The sequence below is a fragment of the Gopherus evgoodei genome, chromosome 1 (assembly GCF_007399415.2).
Source record: "Gopherus evgoodei ecotype Sinaloan lineage chromosome 1, rGopEvg1_v1.p, whole genome shotgun sequence".
In the NCBI taxonomy this organism is placed as follows: domain Eukaryota; kingdom Metazoa; phylum Chordata; order Testudines; family Testudinidae; genus Gopherus; species Gopherus evgoodei.
Window position 1 is genome coordinate 265,139,625 of NC_044322.1, and position 27,883 is coordinate 265,167,507.

Below are 27,883 nucleotides of genomic sequence, written 5' to 3' on the forward strand. Positions count from 1 at the left end.
GCATGGATTCCTGAGCATCAAGATATAAATTTGTAAAAGCAGATGGATATCTCAATACATTATGGACTTTGTGCAGATGTCTGGGGCCCTTAGAAGAACAGGGCCACAACTTTGTTCCAAAATGTTTTCAAACCTCAGTTTAAAATTGCATATTTCTAGCAATACTTTTAAAGAGACTTTTCTAAATATAGCACTTTACAGGGCTTCTTGCAACACATTTTTTGGTGGCCTCAGTGTGAGGCCACAAACTCTTGCTGGTGGCTGCACGGACACTTTTTCCTAAAATTATTTATTTTTCCTAAATTAATTAAGTATTATGCACATATATACATCCAAATCGTTGTAATCTATTTATGTACAGTTTAGGGCTTTTTTTGTGGATTCAATAATAAAAATAATGCACAGTTATCTTTATTCTTTACTGGATCTAACAGAATAGAAACACAAATAAGGTGCTTTGCATGTTCTTGTCTTTTTTTTTTATTATTGTTTCTTTTGCTTTTTTGGTTAAAATGGTTGTACAACAATTCTGAAGTAAATTTAAAAATAATTTGACATAATAAGTCCAAATAATAATGAAAAACTGATCAGAGTGGCTTGGGTCTGAGGAGGGGAGAAGGTAAGCACGGCTGTGGGGAGAAGAGGGAAGGTAAGGGAAGGACATCCTCGCCCACCTGCCTCCTCACTCTGCTGTTGGTGCGCTGCTCACCTCCTCATCCACCCACCCCTGCCTTCTCACCTTGCTCCTTAAGTGTTGTGTCTCCCACCTGTGTCTCCAGAGAAGCAGTGCATGCAGCAAGAGGGAGGAAGAGCAGTGTTCCCTCTAATTTTACCCACCCATGTGCAGAATGAATTTTGTTATGTGCACCAATATGGAGGTGATGTTTGACACATCACCTTACTATTGGTGCACATAACAAAATTCACGTGATGGGGGTGGGGCTGAGGGGTTCGGAGTGGCAGGGGGCTCCAGGCTGGGGCAGAGGGTTGAGGTGCAGGGTGTGAGGGCTCCGCCTCTGGGTGCGGGCTCGGGGGGGGGCAGGGATATGGGGCTGGTCCCCAGGTGGGTTCCCTGAGCACCTGTGCAGTGCTAAATAGGCTGCTGCACAGCCACACAGCTTACAGGGAACTTGGAAGGGCTGATGCTTTCCTCACCTGCCCAGGAAACTGCCGTGGCCACAGGGAAACCCCCTGGTGGCCACATTTGAGAAACGGTGCTTTAGAAAACCCTCAATGACTTAACACACACTTTCTGTAAAAATGGACGTCGTTTGAATGGGCCAGATTTATAAAGCTATATAGACTTTTAGTGGGATTTTCAAAAACACCTCAACTCTCAATTCCCAATTGTAATGGAGCCTGTCTGCATCTTCAGGTGCCTAAATCCTTTAAAAATCTGGCTCAGTTGCTCTAGGGTTTGTTTTGTTTTCTGTTTTAATGTTTTGTTCGTACCTTTCAACATCTTACAAGGACAGAATTTAGGAAATGGAGGCCTGTGGCCTGTATGCAACTGCATACTTATAATTGCACATATAATTATAGCAGTTTCAGGAACACACTGTGTATCAAATGGGCATGAAAAAGTCTTAATTAGTAATTTGTACATGAAGATACTCAGTTTGTGGCTAGGGATTCCAAGAACTGAAAATGAACCAGTAGGCACACAACTGGCTTGCAATTTGGTGTACACAAGTGGGCCTTTACATTCTGCATGTTAAGTTTCTCTCATAAGCTCTCTGATATGAAAGATAGATTATACATTCTGGAGGTAGTGGCCAGGGCCAGTCATGAACTTCAAGTGTCTGGGGTCAAAAATATTTTGTTTTCCTATTTTGAGTCTCCAGATGCAGGAAAAGAGTCAGGAACTTGAATGATTGTCAGAAGACATTCCAGGCACCCAATGTTGTCCTGGCTACTCAGTGGTGAAATGAATGATATAACTTTCACTTTTGGAGGGCTCTAGGGCTTCTAGCAACAAAAGCTTCAACAAAAATTCCAGGAAGTGGCAATTTACCATCCTGGAGACTCAGACAGTAGTCAAAGGACGAATAAAGGTTTCTGCCACATCTTTTTCATACCTTTAAAGACATCCCAAGGAACCACAGTGTGTATTTGTGGCTGCAATAGATTTAAGAGCATTTTAAGCCTACATAGTATTGCGGAAACCTCAGGTTTACTTGTTGTTTGAGACTTTAGAGACTACATTTGGTGTGAAAATATGACAATCCCATGTCCTGAACAGCAAGACCACAAGACCAGAGTCATGTGGTTCTTGGACATGAAGGGTGTGCATAAAAGAAAATACTGTTTGAATAAAGCCACAATCTATGTGCTCTCCCCAGTAGAGATTTAAGACATAGATTTTATGAATAATTTGATTCGTAGATTTCAAGGCCAGAAGGGACCATTGTGATCATCTAGTCAGGCTGCCTATGTAACACTGGCCAGAAAACCTCCCCCAATAACAAGAAATTGAAAAGCAGGTAACTTGTGCTGCCCCTCAAAGGAAAGACATACAAAATGAGAATGGTCTGAGGTGGTAAGATAGGGGAAACATGGAAGGGACTCACACTGGTATTATGTTAATTTATTTGTACTTTAATTGTTATGAAGGTGCTTGAGTGATTGTCTCTCTCCTGCTATGGCCCTCCAAGGCTGAGGACTCCTAGGGTGAAGCCTCAGGATAGACACACTGTGGCTAAGGAAACCTCCAGCTGAGCATTTCTACCACAGCCTGTCTTAGCTAAGCCTCCATGGAAGACCTTTCTGCTCAAGAGAGTTCACCTTTAATCATTAGAGTCCTTCTTTTCCACCAGCTCTTCATTTCCTCACCTCCCCCATTTTCTCCCTATAGTCTTTTGTTTGGCAGAATGGCTGCTTCTCTCTGGCCATTGAGCTCAGCTTTATTTTAATCACCGTTATCTTAATTTTTGTCTAGAACGCAACTTATGTGAATAGGGGTTCATATAAGTAAAGTAACACAGAACCAGAAACATTGCAGCTGCAGGAACTGGTTGTATTTTACTTTGTGTGTGCTGTGGACCTATTATAAACCAGCTTAGCTCATCAATGTGCCATAGTTCTAGGGTAGCAATTAATATAGGGTATATTCTGCAGTTTGTAGAAAAATATCATAGGAAGTTTTAAAAAAACATTAGCGGAGACATCAAAAAAATTACCCCAAACTGGTGGTGATGTCGCTGCAGATAACATTTCAGACATGTGAACAATGTAATAGGCGTTTGTGCGGAAAGTTCATGTATGTTGATGATAAAATAAAAAGGGGATATTTTTTAATAACAATGTAAAAGATACTTCATATCCATGTTTTTCTCGATTCTGAGGGCTGGTCTACACTAGAAAGGTTTTCCTCATTAACTACACTAGCATAGATAAATATAAAGTAGCAAAATGCCCCTAGTGTGGATGCAGTTATTCCAGTATAAAAATGCTTATTTATAGCTATAAAGCCTAAAGTTTATTTCAGTTCAGGAAGGGGAATAAGATATACTGGTGGGCATGTCTACACTACAAGCACTACAATGGCACAGCAGCTACACCACTGACGTGTAGACACTTGCTACAGCAACAGAAGGGATTTTTCCACTGCTGTAGTAAATCCATCCCCTCAAGAGGCTGCATCTACAGTAGAGATTAGGTCAATCTAACTACATTGTACAGGGCACAACATTTTTCACAGCCCTGCGTGACATAGCTATGTTGACCTAAGTTTTAGGTGCAGTCTCACCTTTATACTAGTCTAACTGAATCTATACTAGGGCTTGTATTAGTACAACTATGTTAGTAAAAAAATCACACCCCTACTCAAAATAGTTGTATTTATAAAATGCTTAAGTATAGACCAGGCCTTAGTGCTTACACAGCATGTAAGGTAAAAATCAAAATATTTGAAAATGTGAGTACTCCAGCTCAATGGAGTTATGTATATTTATACCAGATGAGGATTTGCGGGATGAAGTATAAAATTCTCAATGTATTTTCTTTTGTTTTGTTTTTTAATTCTGTGTATTTGCTCCAGATATGTGGCTCTAACCAGCAATTCTCTTGAGATATATTTAATAGTTACTGTGTTTCCTTTCTTTAATTTTTTTTTTTATTTAGGTAAATGTAGCAGTGTGGAAATGCATTGTACAACTAGAAAACTAATCTGGTTGGTTGCCAATAGCTTGCAGTTCCCCAATTTAAGGTGTCATTAAATCTTTGCTGCTTGTGGCACTGGCAATAAAAGTTAACTATTAAACTTGCTTTTTAAACTTTCTGCATGCACTCAATGGTTAAAGACAAAAGCAGCAAATTAAATCACTGTGATTAGATGACACCTAACTAAAGTAAGGTAAATCCTATATAGATTGCTCTGGTGTAAAACATTTGGCATGCCCAGTTAACATTTTATTTAAATTTTTCTGTTAAATTACTGAAAGTTTAAAAGGATAATTAGCCGTAATTCTTTCTAAATTACAAAGGCCAGATTAATGATTGGTCAAATTACAACAATATTGTAACAAAAGTGATGGGTATATGGTTGACTCTGCAGTCCTCTCTTAAAGCCTGGGATTACTCATTTGCTAATGCAGTTGCTGTTAGAAGAACCTGAACTGGCTTACAGAAATTCTGCATTGTAAATGTTTGCTAATAGATAACTAATCATTTCTCCACCTCCACTGCCTTCCTCTCAGTTACAAGGGAATGTATATTTGAATTAAAGGTTCATTTCAATAGTACTGTACACTATTCCACAGGGTGCTGACTTGGTATTAATTCTCCATTTGGGCTGCTCTTGTAAACTTAGTGAGTGTTGCCAGTTCTCATGTTTTATCAAGAGTCTCATGATAGTTGGTGCTTTTACTTAGAGCTCCAGCTCCTGGATTCATGAGAATGCTATTTTTTGTTTAAAGGTAAGTTTCTAGCCCTCATGATTGCAGAGAAAAGCTTGACAATGCAAACCCTAAAGGTTCCATCACCAGAAAGCAAATGAAAAGAACCACAGATCAGATTTTAAAAATCTGATTTGTAAGCCAATCTCCTGATTTTGGAGAGACCGAGGGCTTGCTACACATACAGCGATGCAGTGGCACAGCTGCACCAATTCAGCTGCACCACTATAGCACTTAGTGAAGACACTACCTATGCCGATGGGAGAGCTTCTCCTTTCAGGGTAATTAATCCACCTCCCCAAGAGGCAGTAGCTGTGAATCATCAACATAGCACCATTTACACTGGTGATTAGGTGGCAAAATTGCATTGCTCAGGGGTGTGGATTTTCCACACCCCTGAGCGGCGTAGTTATACTGACATAAGTCTGTAGTGTAGACCAACCCTCACTCCTGAAATCTGAACACTTGGTCTTGACAATATTGTTTACTACCAAATATAATATTTACTATTGTGATTCCTACTGACATCTGTGGGCTTGCTTCAGTGTTGCCATGCACCTTTGCAATCCAGTGCAAAGTGGCTGTGAAATGGTATCATTTTACAGCCACTTTGCATTGACTTTGCACTGGTATAAATGACTGCACAAGAGGCAGGGCAGTAGCTAATCGGCCTGGCTATATGGTTCTATTCACAGTAGTACACACACACCAACAAGTACAGTAAGGGTTTGTAGTACAAATCACACTTCCATGCATGAAATTCCTTTGTATTTTTGGCTTTGCTGTATGATAGCACAACAGGGCTGTTGTTGGGCTTTTAGCAGAGCTATTTATACATTGTGCTTCCTACAGAGGGCCTCTTGCTGTCATGTTCTCAACAATGTAGTCAGTCTTAAAAAAGCAAAAAAAGTAAAAAATAAAGTGAAATGAAGTAAAAGAACTTTCTAAGTTTATTCAAATCCTGAAGGCTGAAAACACAAAGAAGAACAAAGTGCTATCAAATCACTCAACCACTATTGTTTTACGTTCAGTTCAGTTAAGTGGGTACAGCAGCTAAAAAAGGCTGTCTGCTGGATTCCAGTCTTGCAGCCCATTGAAGCCAATGAGATTGATTGTGTAAGAGCTGTGGGATGGGGTTCCAGTGGCTGGTGTTTTAAAAAATGAAACAACCACAATCTCTTCAATTGCCTCTCCTCCTACCTTTTGCCCTGCCACAATGTATTGGAGGGGTCTGGCTGATGTCCTCCCTTAACGCATAAATACATACATGTATCCTGCAGCATTCTTCTTCCTCCAACAGGAAATTGAGATCTTCCAAATCTGAGACACCCCTCCCACTCTCTCTTCATGTACAGGTCACCCTGTGAAAGCTAGTGCATTCCCTCCACAAGGGAGAGAAGGGGTGAGTAGTCATCCTTTCCCAGTCCAGCCTCAAATGCAAGAGAGGCCTCCTTGACACAAAATCTTTCAATAGTCAGCTGCTCTGCAAATCCAGAGACAAGTCCACTGTATGCAAGCTGCTAGTCTTCAGACCTTCCAGCCTTTCCTAGAGCAGCAGCCTGAGGTGCTGCTGTCAGGCATGGTGAAGACGTTCCGATGATAGTCCTGGGAGATTTCAGCAGCCATATTGACAATCCCTCCAATGCAATGGCCTAAAACCTCTTCACCACATTTTCCATTTTTAGTTTCTCATAGGTAACATCGGGCTCTACACACGGAGCAGGTCATGCTTTGGACCTGAATTTTGAATGGGACTTCGCTATAGATTCATTGATTTTGAGCCCAACCATGACTATTGGATCATTTCTTCTCACTTAAAAAGGGGAACCTGACCTGATATAGGAGACACAAGAAATGACTCCTATGCTGGACTGACCATCACCTCCTTCAGGCTAGTTTCCAGACAAAAAGGAAGCCACTGTAATGGCCTGGATCCAGTCAAGTCCAAAACATGCTTGCAGGTAATTCCACCCCACCAAAGTGCCATAGGATAGAAGCTCTGTTGAGTCACTGTGACCACTCATTAAACACAACCATTGATGTTCTAGCACTGGAATGCCTGCACCCTCATCATTGCTCCCATAGATCTCAGTGGTTCTCTGCAAACCTGTAACAGAAGTAGAAAGGACAAAAATTCAAGTGTTAATGATGGAGAACAGAAGCAAATGCGGACAGGCTGTAGCACAAGCAATTCTTGTGAACCTACCCTCAGGCATGAAATATGCAAAGAACTCCCACCTCTTCTCCACCTTAGCAGCCATAAAGTCACAAACTGCTGGAGTGTTTCAGTCTATGAATCACCTTGTTTAGCACAGGGTGTCCCACTTCAGTCCCAGAATTGAGCACTTCCCACTACAAAGAACTATCTGCCTGACTTTCTGAAGAAAATCACCCACATCTGAGACTGCTTCTCCGTTCACCAAGAGCCCTACAATGTACACAGAGCTGACAACACAATAACTTGCTTCTCTGAATTAGGTCCTGTCACACAACTGAAGTCCTAGAGGTATTGAAGGAAAATCCAAACCAGCTCCTGAAACTCTAGTCCATTCCCTTTTTTAGCTGGAGAAAGAGAGCCGAAAGCACCTGGTGACCTCTATTCTGCTATCTTCATTGGCTCCTTATTCTATACTGGGTCAAATTCAAGATTTTGGCCCTCATCCACAACAATTATTTTACCCCAGAAATATGAGACCACCAACCTCAAGGATGGGAGTCACATAGAGAGGGCAAGGTTTCTTAGGAACTGGCGCATAAATCTGGAGTTCCCACCTGGAAGAGACCAGGCTGACTAAAAACTTCAGCATTTTCAGAGCAAAATGCAAAACCCACTTCTTTGCCTTAACCTTCCTAGAATAGAACCACATTAATGAAGTCAACAGAGCCTAGTCCCTGCTGACTAGCGGGAAGAGAGAGGGGAACGTCTCCAAGTGTGCACTTATTATTTTGGGAGCCGATCTGATACCACAGTGATGGGGACCATATAAGAACTTAGATTGGTGGGTGGATGAAAGCCAAGTCAGGCTGCAGGGAGTTCATTTGCCTTAGTCCAACCCTCTTCTAGGCCCCCAAGGGCCCTGACCGTTCTTCCTACTACACCAGCCCTGATCATCCTGAAGATCAAGTCGGCCAACATGAGCTCCACTCTGTTGCAGAGAGGGGCTCAGGATTTGGCCCATAATGTCTATGCAATGTTTTGTGCTAGTCCTGTTCTCCCAGCTCTAAGCCCTGTCCTGTATTTTGTATATTATATTATATTTATTTATTTGTATTACTGTAGTGCCTAAGAGCCCTAGTCATGGACCAGGACCCCAGTGTGCGAGGTGCTGTACAAACTGATCAAAAAGACAGTCCCTGCCCAAAAGTTTATAAGCACAAATTACAGCATTACATTGATTATTCACATCCTGCTATATTTTAAAAATGCTAGTTGTGCCTGGGTTGTCTCCCACTATCCAATATTCTAGCTCACCTATTTGTACCTTTTCAAGTGTTCTTCAAAAATGGGTGTTTTACTGCTATCACTATACTGGGGTTCTCAAACTGGAGGTTGGGACCCCTCAGGGGTCGCAAGGTTATTACATGGGGGTCATGAGCTGTCAGCCTCCACCTCAAATACTGCTTTGCCTCCAGCATTTATAATGATGTTAGATATATAAAAAAATGTTTTTAATTTATAAGTGGGGTCACACTCAGAGGCTTGCTACGGGAAAGTTTGAGACCCACTGCACTATACCCATTTTTATTTGCCTCCTTTGGTTGATATTCTTCATTGGCATCACCTTATTAGATTGCTCTTTACTGGCTGTTTCAAAATGGATCTTTTCAAAGGAGTACAGCTCATGCTAACTATGAATTTCAACTTTGTTTGTTCTACAGGGGCTATGCAGTCCTATACATGGTCACTCACATACACTGTGACAACAGCTGCTGGGTCACCTGCTGAAAACTCGCAACAGCTGCCCTGCATGAGAAGTCCTCATGTGCCTTCTTCTTCTGTCACACACAGGATACCTGTTTACCCCCACAGAGAGGAACACGGGTAGGTCACTTTCCAGTTTGTTTATTTGAGTTTTAAGGACTAGTCTAAATTTGCAATAATTTTTTTTTTCAAAAGCAGTTGGAATCCAACTGCTAGAATCTGTTTCCTGAGGGAATAGATCTTCATTGCAAATGTGATAGTGTTGTATGGTTATATGATCTCTCACATATTTCCATTTATGCATTTAAAACCTTAAAACATGCATTTAAAACATAATGCATTTAAAACCTGGAAAATAAGTTCTAAAGGGAGAAGGACTGGATGGATGATCTAATTAGGTTTCTAATCTTTGATTCCTATTATTAGGAATCAATAATATCAATAATAACTGGATGGGTGATCTAATTAGCTTTCTATCTTTGATTCCTATTATTCTATATCAATGGCCTAGATATGTCAAGGAAAGCTAACTTTCCTTCACCAAGCTAATTGCTAGTCTCACAGGACAACAATTTCCTGGGTTTGGAAAGACAGACAATTTTTGAACTAGAACATAACAAATGTGTCAAAGCCTCGGAGTAATGCTGACCAATAAAAATAATAAACAGTGACATAGCACAATTTTTTAAAGATCTTGGAGCACTTTACAAACTTTAACACAGCTTCACAATGCTCCTGTTCCAAACCAATAGCCATTCTGTATATTCCCAACTTATAGGGCTCTGTATCAAGCTCAGAGAGCTCCTCTGTCCCTTCCACAACTAGCCAAACACCATAACAAAATCACGGGCAGGCCCGTGCACGTACCAGGATTAGGAGTGTGGGAGATGTTAATAGCCTGCATGCAACAGAAGGTGAAGACTTCTTACTGAATTCCTCAAGCTGTGTCCAAGTTTCCGTGTGGACCTTACCTGATGGTGAAAGATTCGAGATTCATTGCTTTGTGGAGAGCCTGCACAATGTCTATTCCCCATTGAGGGCTTAAGTGAATCACAGAGCTCTGGTCCTCGACCCGGGCTGAATTTCACACAAAATGCAGATCCTCAGTCTGCCAATATATCTGAATGGAGAGAACCTCTTCTGACTTTTCTAGAACAATTTCTGCTGGAGCTGCTACCAGTCATCACTGAAGATGGACACCCTCTGGAATGCAAAAGCTTTGCAGAGTACTGATGAGGAGAGCACTTTAAAGGGCTCAAGAGTTTTTACACTGACTTTTATTTTACCACGTAACAGAGCATAAGACAAAGAGTCAAGTTCAGAGTCATTTTGAGTCATGCTTAGAAAATGTAAATGTATCTTTTTATACTTGGGGCCAGTCATGCAAAACAAAATGAAAGCTTCATGATAAAAGCAGATTTCTTGGAAAATAAATATTGCGGGATCATTACTGCTTCCCTCTGAATTTGCAGTGATGACAATAATAGATAATACAAGACTCCAAATCTTCCTGGGAAGATGCTGAGATAGTGACATTCAGCTGTGTTTTAAATGAGGGGATTTATCAGACATTTCTTAATTAGCACAATTGTACTGATGGAAATATTGAAAGTGGCAGGAGTGTAACTTCTTGTTGTGGTCTTTTCTTTTCTTTTCTTTTTCTTTTCTTTTCTTTTGAGACGCTATGTAAAATTCTTTACTCCTAAAGCCCAGTTAAACTGTCCAAGATGGGAAGGGGTTAGTGAGACTTATTCTGGAGAGTAGGTGGAAAAATTGGAAACCTCAAGCACATAAGACCGATGTGCACCAGTGTGCAAACATCCTTTAACACAGTCAGAAAATATTCTTGCAAAATACCAAATGAGGAAATTATATTGTGTATATCAATGGCACCTCCAAGGAGAGAGTGTGGAGGATAACAAGACAGAAACTGCTTATCTCTCTTTTACGAGCTGCAAGAGTCACGCTAACAGCAGCATGGAAATCCTTGTAATTGTCCGCCCTGTGGGAGGTCTTGGCAACTCTGCAGTACCAACCTTTGTCCTGAAATCATCCTTAGTGGCATGGTCTGTGTGCCACTTGCCAGACAAGTGCTATAGGCACCGTAGGTGCCAGGCCCGAAGGCACTGGCAGGTTCCAGTCAGACTCTGCTAGCTGCCTCCAGTCACTGTGTTCTGCCCAGGGGCCATGAGAAAGCTTGCCTCTGTGACCTAATGCCTTCAAACTGCCCTGGAATCTTCCCTGTCTGGTGACCTATATCCCTTCTGAGCACGATGAAAGGAACAGCAGCAAATTCACCCTCATTCATGCTTCCCTCTGTTGCCCTGTTACTGCACAGGTAATTAATCACAACCTCCCGATTACCCAGTAACTCCAGATAGCTTTAGGTGATCTGAGAAATCCTGGTAATGGAAAAGTACAGACATCAAAGACTGTCTCTCCTGTTCTCTCAGTGCCCACCTTGCTGGGCCTAGGCAGCATAAAGGAGGAAGCTGTCTGTTTCAAATGCAGAGGGGACCTGAAATAGGGCAGAGGGAATAGATTAGGACAAGGAGACTACATGGGTGAGTCTGAGACTGGAGGCTGATGGTGTGGGTGGGAGGGGAAATTGGGAGTTGAAATGGGGAGAGACTGGGATTAGATGAGTAAGAAGACTGAAACTGGTCCAGGGAGTCCAGAGGGTTAAGACTGAGGCCTTGTCTACTCTTAAAATGTTGCAGTGGCACCGCTGCACCTCTGCAGGGCTTCAGTATAGACACTACTAAACAGAGAGGCAGGATTCTCCCATTTATGTAGTGAATTCACCTCCCCTAGTGCTGTCTTCAGGGGACTTAAGTTGGCTTTGCTACACTACTTAGGGGTGTGGATTTTTTACCCACCCCTGACTGACATAGTTAAGACAAAACAACGTTCTAAAGTAGACCAGGCTAGGATTTGCTGGGCAAGAAGATTGAGACTAAGATGAGATGCCTTAAGAGTGGAGACTGGGACTGGTGTGGCATTGAGCACCAGAGGGGTATGATCTGCAAAGCACCAAGCTGTGCTGTGTAGACCCTGCTGGCACATTCCAAAAAGTACCTAGTTTGTGTTAATGTGACCTAGGGACCTTTTAGAATTCATCAATAGAGTGTACAGAGGGCAGTTAGAGTGCAATATGTTTGAACACTTTAAAAACATACCCTTCTATGGGCGAGCAGCAGTGACCACCAATTTTGTCAACTTAATGTACCCGCTCTACATACAAGCACATCTTACATAATTTGAAAGCTTATTATGCCTACCTTAAGATAACATGTGATGGGGAGCCGTCAAGTGGTGCCATTACCATAGAAATGGGGGTAAACAATGACACCATCAACACATTAAAATGGCCACTTTGAAATATTTGCATTTGTTTCTGTTATTATTTCAAGACATAAAAATTGTTTTCAAAGCATCACGACAACAATCTAAAGGCTAAAGCAAAATCTAATATTAAATTAGTACAGGTATCATTGAACTATAATAGCACTGATGACATTTCTAGTCAACATTATCATTATCTTGTTCGTTATGATTTCTGTCAAGAGTCCATTGGTTACCCAGTCTTCATTGCCTTGCATACACACGGTTCAGTGCAGGGAAGATTGTTCTGACTACAGGCAGTTGATTATGCAGTGACCCCTACTGTTACAGGCACAGATACAGTTTTGAAAAAGCTTAGATGCCGCTGGCCCTTGGAGAATACAAGAAGTAGCTCATCATCCACATTTGCTCATCCATGTTGCAATGATGATCCAATATCTGGTTTACCTGTGTGTGTCAAGACATCCAAATCTTTGTCTGCCAAGATGCTCTTTTGACATACTCTTCAAAACTGTCCTCGTGTGGTGGGAGTTTGGCCGATGACTTGTCCTATCTGATGGCTACATTGAGCCACAAGCAGTGTGGGTCTCCTTTCTCGTGCTGGTCATATAGCACTGCTACCAACTTCCTTGCTGTGGAAACTGTGACTTGTCTGTCACACTCTCCCAATTTGGCAAGATCTCTGATGAGGTAAGTTCCCTTTGTTTTGACAATACTAAGCACAGATTTCCCCCCACCCAATCCCAACCTTAGATCCTGTCCAGTTCTGTCTTTCTGCAGTTTTAATAGTGTTACTGTTGTCATATCTCTCAGAGACTTCAATTACAGAATTAGCTTTGTGAAATCCTAGGACCTGCTTCAAGAACTCAGCAGCCAGTTCACTGAATGTGTGGAATTTATTTGTCTCCAGCCATCATTGTATGACAGCCATAGCATCTCTGATGTATAAGGTGGTTTCTTTGTTGCATGCTCTTAGCTCATGGATTCTTTCAGCTTGAGTTTCCAGCTGATGCACTAATTCAGCTTTGTGTATTCTCATTGTTTCATCAGCATGGAAGAGGGTCATAGGCACAGGTTCTATTGGATGACTAAGAGGCAATTGTCATTGAAACATCATTTCTGCATCTTGCTAAAGATAGGGCCCTGCGAAAAACAAGTTCTGCACTTATAGCTGCTGTAAGTGGCCCTCCTTTGCCAGACTTAAATTTGGTCTTCTTGGCCATATTAGCAAATGTTTTGATGCCAGTTTTCTTGGTTGGGCTGAAGAAGGTACATATCCCATCAGAATGACGTGTACCTCTCCTAAATTTCTCCATTTGTTTTTCACCAGCATCTCCTATTTTCAGTAGAGTCTCTTGTACATTTAATGTTACAAGAAGTCTAGTAGATATGTTGATAAGCACCTCTGGTTGTGATTCAGGGTCAAATGGGTTTGTCATATTGTTGATGATATAGTTGGTAAAGCTGTAACATAGTCTTCATCCCTCTTCAGTGCAGAGCCAAGGATTTGTTTTGTGGACTTTATCTTCACTTCTTTCTCTTGTAGCTTTTGCTTATTCACTCAGGACATGTTTTGTGAGGGGCATCTGACGAGCTGGCTTCTTTCTTCTAAATCCTATAATCTGACTGCTGCCTTTTGAGTCTTTGATGACAGTTTTCTCTGTTCCCATGTGTAGCGGGATAGTCACCTGCTCCTGCCCTGAAGGGCTTGAAATCAGCCCTTAAAGAGGGCTGCAAGGGTAAAAGCAGCCCTGGAGAGGGCTGCAGCTCTGAAAGCTGGGCTGATTGGGAAGGAGGGCGGTGGGCCAGAAGCACACACAGTCTCTCTCTGCCTTCAAAGAGAGAGGGGCCTGGCTGCTGGGAAGCTCAGGGTGCCTAGAGTGAGGCAGGGCTGGGGAAAGGCCAGAGGGGCTGGGGAGCTCCAGGCTGGCAACTCCCCAGGCTGCAGGGCCTTGTCCAAGGCCCTGTAGAGGCACTGGGTTGCAGAGAGAGGCAGCAGGTCCAGACCCAGCCTTGCCTATGATGAGTGGCTGACACTGCAGTCTGCCTCGAGATGCAGGGGCTAGTTGCTGACTGGCAGTAGCCTTACACTGAGGCAAGTTGGGATAGGAAGTGGGAGTTCCCTAGGGAGGGGAGACCCTGAGACTGGGGGGTTTATTCCCAGGGGGCAGCACCCCAGATAAAGGAGCACTGGGGCCTGGGAGGGACACGGGCCAGCGGCAAGCGGGACACTGGCTTGAAGAGGGCATTCCAGAGGCTGGCGAGCTAATTCCCTGGATGACCAGCAGGAGGCGCCAAAGTGGTGAGTTGCGCACTGCGACACTGTGTAACTCCAAATTCCTTTGGAAAAAACAGGAGTCTGACACACAGCAAATTCCCCAGATTCAAAGGCACTGTGTACTACTTCAGGGAGAATTACCATAACAAGAATGTAGATTGGTATCTAACTGGCATAGTTTGGGCCTGTTTACAGTAAAGAACTATGGAAACCTGGCATGCTGTGTTTGTAGGTGAAGCTTCCAATCCTCACGTCAGCCTTCATAGAATCATAGAACTGGAAGGGACCTCAAGAGGTCATCTAGCCCAGTCCACTGCACTCAAGGCAGGACTATGTATTATCTAGACTATCCCTGACAGGTTATGTCCAACCTGCTCTTAAAAATCCTCGGTGATGGAGATTCCACCATCTCCCTAGGTGATTTATTCCAGTGCTTATCCACCCTGACAGGAAGTTTTTCCTAATGTCCAACCTAAGCCGGCCTTGCTGCAATTTAAGCCCGTTGCTTCTTTTCCTGTCCTCAGAGGTTAAGAACAACAATTTTTTCCATTCTCCTTGTAACAACCTTTTATGTACTTGAAAAATATTATTATGTCCCCTCTCAGTCTTCTCTTCTCCAGGCTAAACAAGCCCATTTTTTTCTATCTTCTCTGATAGGTCATGTTTTCTAGACCTTTAATAATTTTTGTTGCTCTTCTCTGGACTTTCTCCAATTTGTCCACATCTTTCCTGAAATGTGGTGCCCAGAACTGGACACGATACTCCAGTTGAGGCCTAGTCAGCACAGAGTAGAGCAGAAGAATTACTTCTCATGTCTTGCTTACAATACTCCTGCTAATACACCCCAGAATGATGTTTGCTTTTTTGCAACAGTATTACACTGTTGACTCATATTTAGCTTGTGATCCACTCTGACCCCCAGATCTCTTTCCGCAGTACTCCTTCCTAAGCAGTCATTTCCCATTTTGTATGTGTGCAATTGATTGTTCCTTCCTAAGTGGAGTACTTTGCATTTGTCCTTATTGAATTTCATCCTATTTACTTCAGGCCATTTCTCTAGTTTGTCCAGATCATTCTGAATTTTAATCCTGTCTTCCAAAGCACTTGTAACTTCTCCCAGCTTGGTATCATCCACAGACTTTATAAGTGTACTCTCTATTCCATTATCTAAATCATTGATGAAGATATTGAAGAGAAACGGACCCAGAACCGATCCCTGTGAGACCACACTCGTTATGCCCTTCCAGCATGGATGTTTGGAAGTAGTATCTGTGTAACCTAAAGAAAATGATCCCAGAGCTTGAACATAGGTGACATCCCCATGTTTGAAAATCTCCAGTAATAGTAGCATATGCTGAGCTATAGCATCATCAAGCTCTTTAATGTCATGTAAGGACTCAGTGTCTTCAGACTCAAACACCTTTTGAGTGTCAGCCAACATATGCCAGACAGATGTTGGAACTGCAAGAGTACCTCCTCCCTGCTCGTACCATTTAACAAATGAATAAAGTTTCAGAGCACTCGGGGCCTGAAATGTGAGAATCAAGCCACGTACAGCACAGCTGAATTGATTACCAGGAAGCATTTGATCTGCAGCACAAGCTGGATGCACATCTGAATCAACGAGAAGGTCTAGCAATCCTGCATCTCCCCAAAATTTCCCAGTACATGCAATAAAACAGCACAGGGTGTAATACTGCCCAGGTGAATCACACTGGTACCAAGTTCATTTGGGAGAATCCATTTCACTTGCTGAGCATCAGCATTCAGCAGCTGATCCTTGATCTGAATGGCATACTGCTGCCCTAGAGCTACTAACATAACCTTACATTTTAACATTGTAGTATAGACTATGGCCATGCCACTTGGTCTGGCATCCACAATAGGTGCATAAACAACTGTTGGGTAGGTGCTCTTCTTTGTTGCCCACTTGTGGTAGGAACCAGTCCAAAATGGAATCACCCAAGTGTGAACAATATCAACATATTTTGGTACTGGTAAGACATCACAAGGCAGTAGTCTTAAAAGGAGAGATCTTGGACAGTGGTCATCTGTGACAAGGTGACAAGAGTCTATTTTCTCAAGTATTTTTTCACAGTGAGTCAGTTCTGGGTGTGTTCTAGGCTTTTTTAAATGCTGCACACTGCACAAAAGACTCTGATTGCTCAGGGAGAGTGACTTTTCTTTTCCATGCTACAGTGATATTTCTTATGATGATGGATTATCTGCAGACTGTTCTTAAAATGCCACTCTGGTCATTGAATGGAAGGTATTTTTTCCATCAGTGGTCTCTGTGTTGATGTCTATATTATCATCACCTTAATGGATGAGATTTCCACCAGCATGAAGTGGTATAATTCCATTTGGAATAAACACACCACCCTGGAGTCTTTCTATTTCAGTTTTTGCAGCACTAGTGATGAACAGCTCCTCATAACTGATGCAGAATCATGAAGGTGTAGTATATCAATTGAAGGGCAAGCCCCAAACTCATGATGTAGCTGTGCAGCAAGGAAAAAACCAATACAGATCTTTGTATACATTGTCATTTGGTAGCTTTGACCAATGAACACCACATTGAGATGTTGAAATTAACTTAAGCAGTGAAAACTGTAGTCATAGTCATGTTTCAGTGTTTCTGGAACTGTGTAAAAAATGACACTTTCTCATTTTGGGCACCATTGTTTCATCTCACCTACAGGCTTACAGCAGCACTTGACAGCTCCACATGATACCTCATCTAAATGTGCATAAAATAGCTTTCAAATGCTATATGATGTGTGTATAGGGTAGGAACATTAAACTCCAAACATATGGTCCTTTTTGGAGAATTGATGCATGGCTTTGCTGGTGCCATGTAGGCAAGCCCTGAGTCCCTCCATTCCACTGCTATGAGGAGTTAATTGTGAAACCCACTGGGAAATTGTCCCAACCTTCTCTTGTGGTGTTGAACGTAGAGGATGACAACCTACTACTGCTGTCAGTTAGTCTGTTAGCTCAAGGGTCAGAGGTCCATGCAGTGGATCTAAAAGTTCCAACCCTGCTAAAGACCAATATGGGTATCCGTAGGATGCAGCATGATGGAATTTTGTGTATTCAGTTTTCTCTTTAAAAACCTAGGAAGAAATAGTATGTGATCATGTAATTAAAGACTGTATCATAATTCACATGCACAAGAGAGCAGAATTAAGGTTGCATAGGCAACCTAAATTCTGGCATTTCCTAACTTTCAAGTGCTTAACTTTGCAACCTTAATAATGTTCTTTTAACACTTTGTGAGTGTGTAGTAGGAGTGTCTGGCATTGTGTAAATCTATACCCAGTAAGCAGTTTTATTTGGTTCTCAGTTTGTGAACAGCTCTCAAATGTAAGACTACTTTATATGCTGTATCTCTGAAGATATAATAAGAATTTGGGGGGAAGATATTCTATTGTATACAGGTTCTTATGCTGCCCTTATCTCCATAGTATCTGGATATCTTCTAGAAGTGCATTAAATGTCTTGACTAACATCGAGCACATGATGCTTGTTCTCTCATCCTCTCCTCAGTTGGATGTTTGGTTGGTTGGTGGGCATTTACTATACATATTGTCATGTATTTATGTTAGAGAAATAAAGGTCAACAAAATGCACCTTGCACTTTGAGTGGAAAGTGGTGAGATGTGTGATGGCCTTTAGTTCTTGGGGGAAATCATTCCACGATCTTGGCCCCAAGCTCTTTCTCCTGTACGGACAAGTTTAACCTTATTGTGGAGGAGTGGAATAATCTTCATCCTGAAGCTTCAGTTAATCTTTTAGATACCTTGGGCCCAGCCCATTGTGTGCCTGGAAGATGAGAACCGAGCCCTTGAACTCAAATTGAAATTCTATGGAAAGCTAGTGTGAAGAGTGGAGGACAGGTGTGATGTGCTTGCAGTAGCCTGTGTTGCTGAGATGTACTGCAGCATTCTGTAGCTGTTGAAGTTTCCTGAGCACTGGAGGCTTCATGCCCAGATACGTCACAGTGCTGCAGTCCAGCTGAGAAGTGACGAAGGCAGGAATAACTGAGACCAGATCGTCGTCCACCAGCAAGGGATAATCTCCAAGCCAACTGGAGATGGTAGAGAATCTTACTCATAGATGCTGATATATAACAGCTTAGCCTCAGAAAGGAATCCAAGAGCATTCCTAAACTGTGGACAGACTTGACCAGTGGTGGGTGTAAACCTTCCACAAAAAGAGACTGCACCATAGAATGATGTAAGAAAGCCAAGGCATACCACTGACCACCAGAAAATCTGTTGTTGGCTTTGAGCCTCATGCTGCCCTGCAAAGGGGAGCAAGAAGCAAAAAGACCCCCCAAAGGTGGGTGACAACTCCATGGCATGCCCCTGCCTGTCCTTACAAGGAGGCCGAAGAAGCCTTGTCATGTGGATGCCACATGGTTGAAAATACTTGAGTTTGGAGGAGTGAGGGCAGGGACGGAGCTGCTACCATATACAGCATGCTGTCCTAGGAACATGCTTAATGCACTGCTGAGCGGAAGTGCAATGCTGGTCTGACTGACATATCTGCCCCTGAGATAGAGCACAGGCATGGCAGGAGGAGTCCTGCTGCCATCGAGAGGAGTTGTTGTGCAGAGGCCTACACTCTAAGTTGTCCAGGATAGCAAAAGCCAGTTCAGACTGTTCTATAAAATTGTTTGGAAAAAGGTATAAAAAGGAGACAGAATAAATGAGTCCAAACCAAAAGATCTACTGAAACCACCCAAGAACGGTGTTGAAATCATGACCACTAAACAAGAGAATGGAATTGAAAATCAGTGGACCAAATCTGGTGTGTCAGCACGTAGGCCTAAATAGGAATAGTAGCTCATCCCCTCATTACTGTGTTTGCTATCATCCCCTTTTGGCGTCATTAAAAAGAGACTTGGAGGGGGGAAGGGTATCAAAACACAAGGGCTTGGGACAGGTGGACTGAAAGAAGTGAGCTCTACCATCATGGCTGCCACCCCAATCTTCTCCTGGAACCCACCTTGACACCCCTGGGCCTTCACTGATCTGACCCTGACAGATGCCCTGACCACACTGAGCCAAAGAAAGGGACACAGTTGACATCATCTCAACCAGGCTAAATCCCAAACACCTGCTGGGATGTGAGACTTGGGTTGTAGCTGTCATGCCCTCCCTTGAATATCATTTTCTTTTTTCCACCTTATTTCTTTTTTCTTCTCTTTTAGCCTTCTAAAACGAGTCTGGCTTAGACGACTAAGATTGTATCTTTCACAACACTGCTGTGAGCCCACAACCAGAGAGGCAGCTAAAAGCAATGCCACTGGGACAGCTTGCCAGGTCTGGGAGTAGTAGATAGGACTATGTGCTCCAGGTTTCTTCAGGAGTGAGATTACAAGCAAGACTTAGTACCAGAGACAGAATCTGCACTTTATGTCTTCATTGTGCTTTTCTCTCCCCTCGTATGTTTTTCTTGTTTTGTTTTGAAAGGGATCAGGACCGGACTATAACAACAACAGCAACTTCAATCCATTTCAACTATCTTTTTCTCTCCCCCCAGTCCTAAAAAGACAGTTGTTACATCTTTAATACCATCTCAAAGACTGTCAGGCTGGGGGTTGCTAAAAACTCTGCAGCTAAAAGGAATGAAGAAAAGCTTCCTTTAATATGTTACAGTTCAAATACTTTCACTATTTTTCCTTCTTTTGCTGTAGCTTTAATAAAAGGTTAAAACGCATTTCAATAGTGGTTGATTCCATGGGGCTAAGCAGGGCAAGGTCTTTGTGCTCAAAACCAGGAATCATGTTTAATGTTGTATAGGGACAGGGTCATGTTAACATCTTTGACTCTTTGGGCCATTTATTCCATTCCAATTAAGAGAGAGTGGAGGACCCAGCAAGACGCCCAGATGGACCAGTCCCCCTTATGGAAAACCTCCCTATTTATGCTTGAGTCCCACTGAGGTCCATCCTCTCCCCGCCTTGCTTTGCTCCACCTCACACTTCTGAATGAAGAGGGGCCTCTAGCCCCAGGTGTTGAAAGCAATCATTTTCAGACTGGGTGTCCTGCTCTCATTTATAAACATACCTGTTTGTCTGGTTTACAATATAGCGCAGTATCTCGAGTGCTATATTGAAGACTAATGGGAGATGGTTAAATGTACCCAGACTCTAGATCAGGGGTCGGCAACCTGCTGCACGCATGCCAAACATGGCACGCAAGCTGATTTTGAGCAGCACGCAGCCGCCTGCCACAGTTCTGGCCCCCAGCCCCACTCAGCACCCCCTCACCCACCACTCTCCCCTGTGGGAGCAGGAGACAGAAGTTTGGTTCTGCGGCAACCAAGCTTCCCCCTCCCCAGCTTCTTCCCCCAGCCTGGTGCTTTCCTTCCCCGAGCCAATCAGCTGATGGCCCTAGCGAGGGGGAGGGGGGAAGAGCAGGCAGTTCCGTAGAGGGGACAGAGAGAGGAGGGATGGAGCCTTGGGGAAGGGGGTGGAACAGGCACATCCCTTCCAGCCCCCTGCCCTGAGCTGAGCACCCCAGCCCTCTGCCCTGATGCCCCCTCACCCTCAGTCTTCTGTCCTACACCTCCCATGCCCTTCTGCCCTGACCCCCCCACACTCAGCATTCTGCCCTGCAGCCCCCACGGCCCCCAGCCCTCCGCCCTGACTCTTGAACCCGCCCACACCCCCAGCCCTCTGCCCTGAACCCCACCCCACTCCAGACTTCTGCCCTGACCCCTGAAACCTCCCCACCCAGGTCTGGGGTCCCGGCCACAGGCCCTGCTCAGCCTGCTGCCAGCCTAGGTGAACAGAACCCCAGGCTGGCAGCGAGCTGAGAAGGCTGGCGGCATAAGATCAGCATTTTAATTTAATTTTAAATGACGCTTCTTAAACATTTTGAAAACCTTGTTTACTTTACATACAATAGTTTAGTTATATAATATAGACTTATAGAAAGAGACCTTCTAAAAACATTAAAATGTGTTACCGGCACACGAAACCTTAAATTAGAGTGAATAAATGAAGACTCGGCACACCACTTCTGAAAGGTTGCCGACCCCTGGTCTAGATCTACCCTGTGCACTTTATAGTAATTTGTTTAAAAGATGTTAAAAATCAATAAAAATAAAATGTAAATGAGCCTCATCTTCCCCCCTCCCCATCCCTATATCAGTACCACTTCTAGCTCATGTACATTTTTAAAGCCTAGTGCTTTCGAGCTAGATTAGCATCTAGCATTTACATGGCCATGCAGAGGCAGGGAGACTGTAAAGAGTCTCCATCCCTTCCCCTCTTGTGTGACCCACCTAAGGATTAACCAGAAACATTCAGAAAAGTTCAGAGGCTTCTCCCATCCCCATCCCCACCTGTGCTGGAACAGCTGTCCCAAAAAAAGGAGTAGGGAGAGAAGGGGAGTAGGTAGAGACATGACTCTGCCCCTCTGCTCAGCTCCACAGGGAGAGTATGCTGCACCCTTTAAAGGGAAGTAGCAAATTACTCCACCAACCCCATCATAAGTGGGGAGCACCCCTGGCCCCCGTGCAAGGCTGTGGCTACATTTAACAGTTTAGCTCTCAGGGCCCAGTTCTACTGTTCTGGCTCACGCTGAATAATATTTATTGTGTGAGTAGCCCTATGACCCACCACTCGGAATAGGGGACTATGGAACACTAGTAAAGGTGACCAAACTGGACCCTTAGAAAGCACAACAAATGGCTGATTACAAATCACACAGACACATGGAGTCACTCTATTTGCTCGATGTAGAGCACATCATTCCATTAAGTGACATCTGCATATTTGAGCTGAGTTGGGTAAATTTTCGTACAGATTGTTCTTTGGAGCAAATATATCTGGCATATAGCATTAGAAAACTACAACAGAATTAGTAGCAGGAATGCCGTTATTATGAGTACTAAATGTGTGTATGGGGGGGTTTCATGCATTTTAGGTACTCAGGAAGCTACAACTATGGTAGCTATAGCAACCAGCACCCTTATCCAATGCAGAGTCAATATCCATCTCTATCACATGACACTACTATTTCTGGACCACTTCATTACTCAGCTTATCACAGAAGCTCCTCACAGGTAAGTCTGTTGTCTTACTGCCAATGCATGATTTAATGCATTAAATGAAGATTTTAAACTATCTGTATTCAGTATTCAAACTATTTTAAACAATCTTTAATACGTGATGTGTTATGCTATACTCTAATTTTTACTCTCAGCTTTTACAGACCATAGCGGTCTAAAATTCTTTATAAACATTTTCATCCTGGCTGCAGATTCTTTTGCCAAAAGTCACTTTAATCTGTGAAGTTGTTTTTGAATACTATGGTCTTAAATGCAATTGATGAGATTACAAAAAACATTTTTTTGCCAAGCACCAGTTGAAAAAATCAGTTTAAATAACTGAACATTTGCATTAGCTGTTCTGAAGTTAAACAGACTTCTTATTTGAAATAAGTGTTTTAAAACAGCGGACATAATTCATCTGATGCTACGATTGTAGTCCATTCTTTTGGAACCTTTGCCTTTGAGGTTTTTTTGTTTGTTTGTTTGTTTTGGGGGGGCTGAACTTGTGACAAATACTGCTTGAAATTCAACTCTTATAACAGAGGCTCAGTATTTTACTGCAGTTCTGAAACTTATATTGGCATCTAATTAAATATGCTGGGTGAAATCCTGATCCCACTGACTAGGAGTTTTGCTATTAACTTCATGGAGGCAGGCTTTCATCCCATGTTTATCATAAAGTTGCTTTAAGAACTTTTGTAACTTGCAGCACAATTTGGACTCTATCTATCCATCTATCTAATCAATCATGTAGTATTAAAACCAGGTCCATTTATTAAAACTGTTTGTATGAGCTCAGTAATGGCTTGAGATGATATAAAGCCTTTGTGTTGGCTGTTTCAAACATATGTATTGGGCTTTTATGCACTTCATATTTTGGATGTGTATCTGACTGAGTCAGTCATTTAACTGTAAATAAAAACTATGGGTCTCACTCAGCACTGCATTACTCCAGTTTTCATTTAATTTAAATGGAGTTACATTGACATGAAACTATAGTAGTATAGTGGTGAATCAAGCCCTGTGTCTTCTGACTCAGGTTTAGTTTCACTGATTGGGTGCCGCTTGCATTTTGTTTCTGCATGCATTGTGAAGCACTTTGGAATTCTATTGCACGAAAAGCACAATCTTAGTCCACTTTCTATTCCAAGTCTCATACTGTACATTAACTACACTATTTAGTTATTTCAGTTCATAAAACTGGCTGTCAGAACCAGCATGGGATGTAGAGGTGCAGACACAGCCATTGGCAACAAAACTAGGACGTGTCCACAAAGCAGTGAGGTTCTGGGGGATACACAGATGCACAGTGTGGAGCACAGCTCCAGGGGGACTCTGTGTCTGGGAGCATGCAGAAAGCAGGTAGGGGCAGGATTCTGGAGGAGGCAAAATTGGGGGTGTCTATCTATATGGATCCTCCTATCTTTCATCTATAGGGAATTTAGGGAGACACATAAGGGGCCTACTCAGTCATTAGGCTGGAGCAGCTTTCATGGAGGATGCAGTATGTCCTAATGAATAGAACATTGGCCTGGGACACAGGAAACCTGGATTCTATTCCTGGCTCTGCCACTTGCCTGCTGGGTCAACTTGGGCAAATTACTTCCCCTCTCAGTGTCCCAGTTTCCCCTTCTGTAAAATGAGGATAATGATACTCTGTAAAGCACTCTGAGATATATGAATGAAAAGTGCTGCATAAGAGGTAGGTATTATTAACAGCTTGACCGTGACTTAGTGGCCTGTGTGAAGAGATTCCTCCCACAATTTCCTATGGCATTTTCCAAGCACCTGACCCAGACAATTATGCCGGTGCTGGGTAGAAACTCTAATCTTTAGTGCAACAGCTATATCTACAGTAAGAAGAATGAGGGATATATAGGCTTAGTAGTGTAAGACAAGTTTGTATGTATCCGTTTTTCACTACACTATGTATTCTTATATTCTGTAACAAACCTTTGAAATCAAAGACTTTTCACCTTTTGGAAATCAGTTTTCTATCTCACTTTTTATTAATTGCAGAAAATATATATAATAACAATTGCATGAAAAACAATCTAAATATGTGATCTAAGGCACTGGCTTAGAAATTATCTAAGCTCATGCGTCTGTATGTATAATAGTGTTTGGCTGTTGCTTTTGTTCAGAAATTTTGTCCCTTACTCAAATTTCTTATCCTCTTGTGACAGTCTGCAATGTCAAAAATAGATAGCATAAGTTATGCAAATAAAAATAGAGATAACTACACTGAGTCACACTAATTTCATGGTTAAGGCAACATATACAAATAAAAAAAATAAAATCACGCAACCATTTTGAGGGAGCTTTCTTTTGCAAGTATTGTTGCTGTAGGAGACTGTTTCTTCAAGTCCAGGTTTCAAATAACTTTTCTGCCTCCTTCAGCTCTTCAACATTCTAGAACAAAATAGAACAAGCAGATGTGTCTTAACTGGTCAGATTTCAGAGCAGTTACTTAAGCTTGAATGTAATATGTTCTTACGCTGCTTGTAAACTGAGATTTTTTAATGCAGAATGTAGTCATCAAAACCCTATTAATGTGTTAATTTTACATTTAAAGGAGCTATAAACTGCACCCAAAGATGCAAGAATGCTTCCAAGAGTTTTAATATGACATTGGCTGAAATCAAGGTGGTTTTGTTTTTGTTTTTTCTAAGTTTAATGGAATGCTGTAAAATCTCTGCACTGATAAGTGTTGTCATTTTATTAATCACTCTAATGCATAACAACTTAATTATGTGTTCTGCACTGAAAAGCTAAAAGAGATATTACGAAGCCACATTTTTTTTCTAGTGGAAGCATTTGTAAGGGGAACCTGCTGCAAGGAATCATAAAGCAGAATTCATGACTTTGCAAAATCAAAACAAAATAGACCAAATTTGCAGAGCACTATGCAGACTCAATTCCACTGAAGTCAAGGGAGCTGCACTCATTTATGCCACGGGTGAAGTTGGTTCCATCAGTCTGCATGGGCTTCTCAGTCAAGTGGCATATATTTACCAGTGTTTTTCTTTTCAAAAGAAATATTTTTCCATAGTCCACATTTGGTTTAAGTAGAAAAGCATAGTTGAGCATTATTTAGCATACTGCTTACCACATTTATTACAGTAGTGCCTAGGAGCCCATCAAGAACTGGGTCTCATTGCACTAGGCCCTGTACAAACATAAGAGACAGCCCCAGCCCCAAAGAGCTTACCATCTAAGTAAGTGATTCTCAACCTATTTACCATTGTGGGCAGCATATGCAGCTCTCTATGTGTTATGTGGGCCGCAGCCACAAAAAATATCTATATACTACCTGTATGGCACTGAGGATGTCACATAGGCTGCAGCTGTGTGTTGATTGGGTCGCAAGTGGCCCATGGGATGCAGGTTGAAAACCACTGGTCTAAGTGAACAAATCAAACAAAGAAGCAGGGAAAAGGGTAACATGCAAGCAGAGTGAACAGTGTGATGGCTGCAAACATCACATTAGTCCCAGGATATTTTTGTTGCTTTTGTTTTATTATGTAAATCGTTTTGATGGGCTTATGTTAGGAGGGGATTGGTTAGATTGAAAGACAAAGGAAGAGTGGGGATTGAAGCAAACAGCCAATCAATGCTCAGAGGGAAAATTGCAGAAAGCAATCTGATGACTAGAGCTGGTGGAGACTGTTATTGACAAAAAATTTTTTGTTGGAAAATGCCAATTTGTCAAAACCAAAATAGTTTGTAGGAAAGGGACAGGTTTGACAAAACTTTGTCAGGAAGATTTCTCAGGTCCAGGATGGCGGGCGGGGAGGGGATGGGATGGAGAGCCACCCAATATAGCCAATAGCCAAGTGGTTTGGGTACTCACCTGGGCAGGCCAGCCGACGGGGTAGGGGCAAAGGGGGCAATTGCCCAGGGGCCTGGGTCATTTAAAAGGGCTAGGTTGACCAGATGTCGTGATTTTATAGGGACAGTCCCAATTTTTGGGTCTTTTTGTTTTATAGGCTCCTATTACTGCCCACCCCCTGTCCTGATTTTTTACATTTCCTGTCTGATTACCCTACCCCTGGCTGCCACCACTGCCGCAGTGGCGGCCAGGAGCCATGGGCCTTTTAAATCACCCGGGCAGGCCTCAGGTCTCCTAGGTGCACTCAACCGCTCCGGGCCCTGCGCTTTAGGGGGGCTGGCACGATTGGCCAGTGCTGTCGGTCCCGGAAGTGATAGATCAGTCCCAGAAGTGACAGCTTCATCACTTCCACCCTGAGCCCTGTGGCCCTGAATTGCTGTCAGCAGGCCTGCACCTGGGAGACATGAGTTCAAGTCCCTGATCTGCTTGATTTGGAGCAACTTGTGTCTGTGTCTCACCTCTCTCTTTTTTTATCAAATAACTTTAGAAGGTCTTGGTTTCATCTCGATGCAGAATAGGAAACATTTCCAAAATCTTGAAAATAGTCATAGGATAGGAAAACTGCTTCCCACACAGTTCTACTAATGACATCATCAGTAGCTGTGGGCTGCTGGTTGAACTGCTTTCTGCAGCTGTTGTGCTGGCTTCAGTCTCTCACTTGCTCCTATTCCCACTTAAATCAATTGGGGTTGTTTTATTGACTTATATTGGAATTAGATTGGGTCCTTTATGCAGAATCTCTCTAAATGTATTTTAATCTTAGCCTGAATATTTTTTAAATCCATTTGCCTTCTGGCAGCATCTGCTGATAGTTCTCAAAGCAGCTGCTTCCTATTTATAATTGTGCAGATTTAGCACACCAGGTCTGGCTCACCGGCAAGAGCACGGTGCATCAATGTGAAATGATCTACTGTGTGAATTTGCCAACTACTATCTCATTTTCTAGGCAATAGTGCAGAACTGCACATGATCATATGTGGCTCCTGCAACTAGTGAACAGTGTAATGTTTATACATAAACACCTGTGTATTGCAGGTTATACTTTGTAAATTACCCATCTACATAGTTTTAGCTGAACCAGATGCTGCTGGTGTTACCTCATATTTAATAGGCCATTGGCAACAATTTTGTCAAAGAACTGAGCATTTTCACTAACAATCCATGGCACAGTGATGAGATGCATATTTTATTCATAATATCACTGCCTAGCCAATCTGTGTTGACCAAAGTCAGTTGAGTTTTGATCAAAACTTTTGGCATGAGAAATAGAATAACTTAACCCTGAGCAGACTATGACTGAGTGTATCATTCAGTTAAAATATTCTTCCACTTTCTTTCTAGACACCCATATTCTCTCTTCTCAAACTCCAGAAACTGTTTGCCACTTCACAAGACACTGAGTAATTTAGGCCCCAAAATTTTTTTTGTTTTGTAAAACACCAAGTACTTTCACAATACCTTAATATGAAGAGCTGTGTTTT

The 27,883-nt window shown here is 42.5% G+C and overlaps 1 protein-coding gene across 1 annotated transcript in view; it reads left to right on the forward strand.

Annotated features, from left to right (window-relative positions):
• Positions 1-27,883, forward strand: part of RFX4 (regulatory factor X4) — a 129,689-nt gene that overhangs the window by 91,566 nt on the left and 10,240 nt on the right. Inside the window, 2 exon segments of the mRNA XM_030544991.1 lie at positions 8,775-8,937; positions 22,384-22,522. Coding sequence (XP_030400851.1) covers positions 8,775-8,937; positions 22,384-22,522 — 302 coding nt within the window.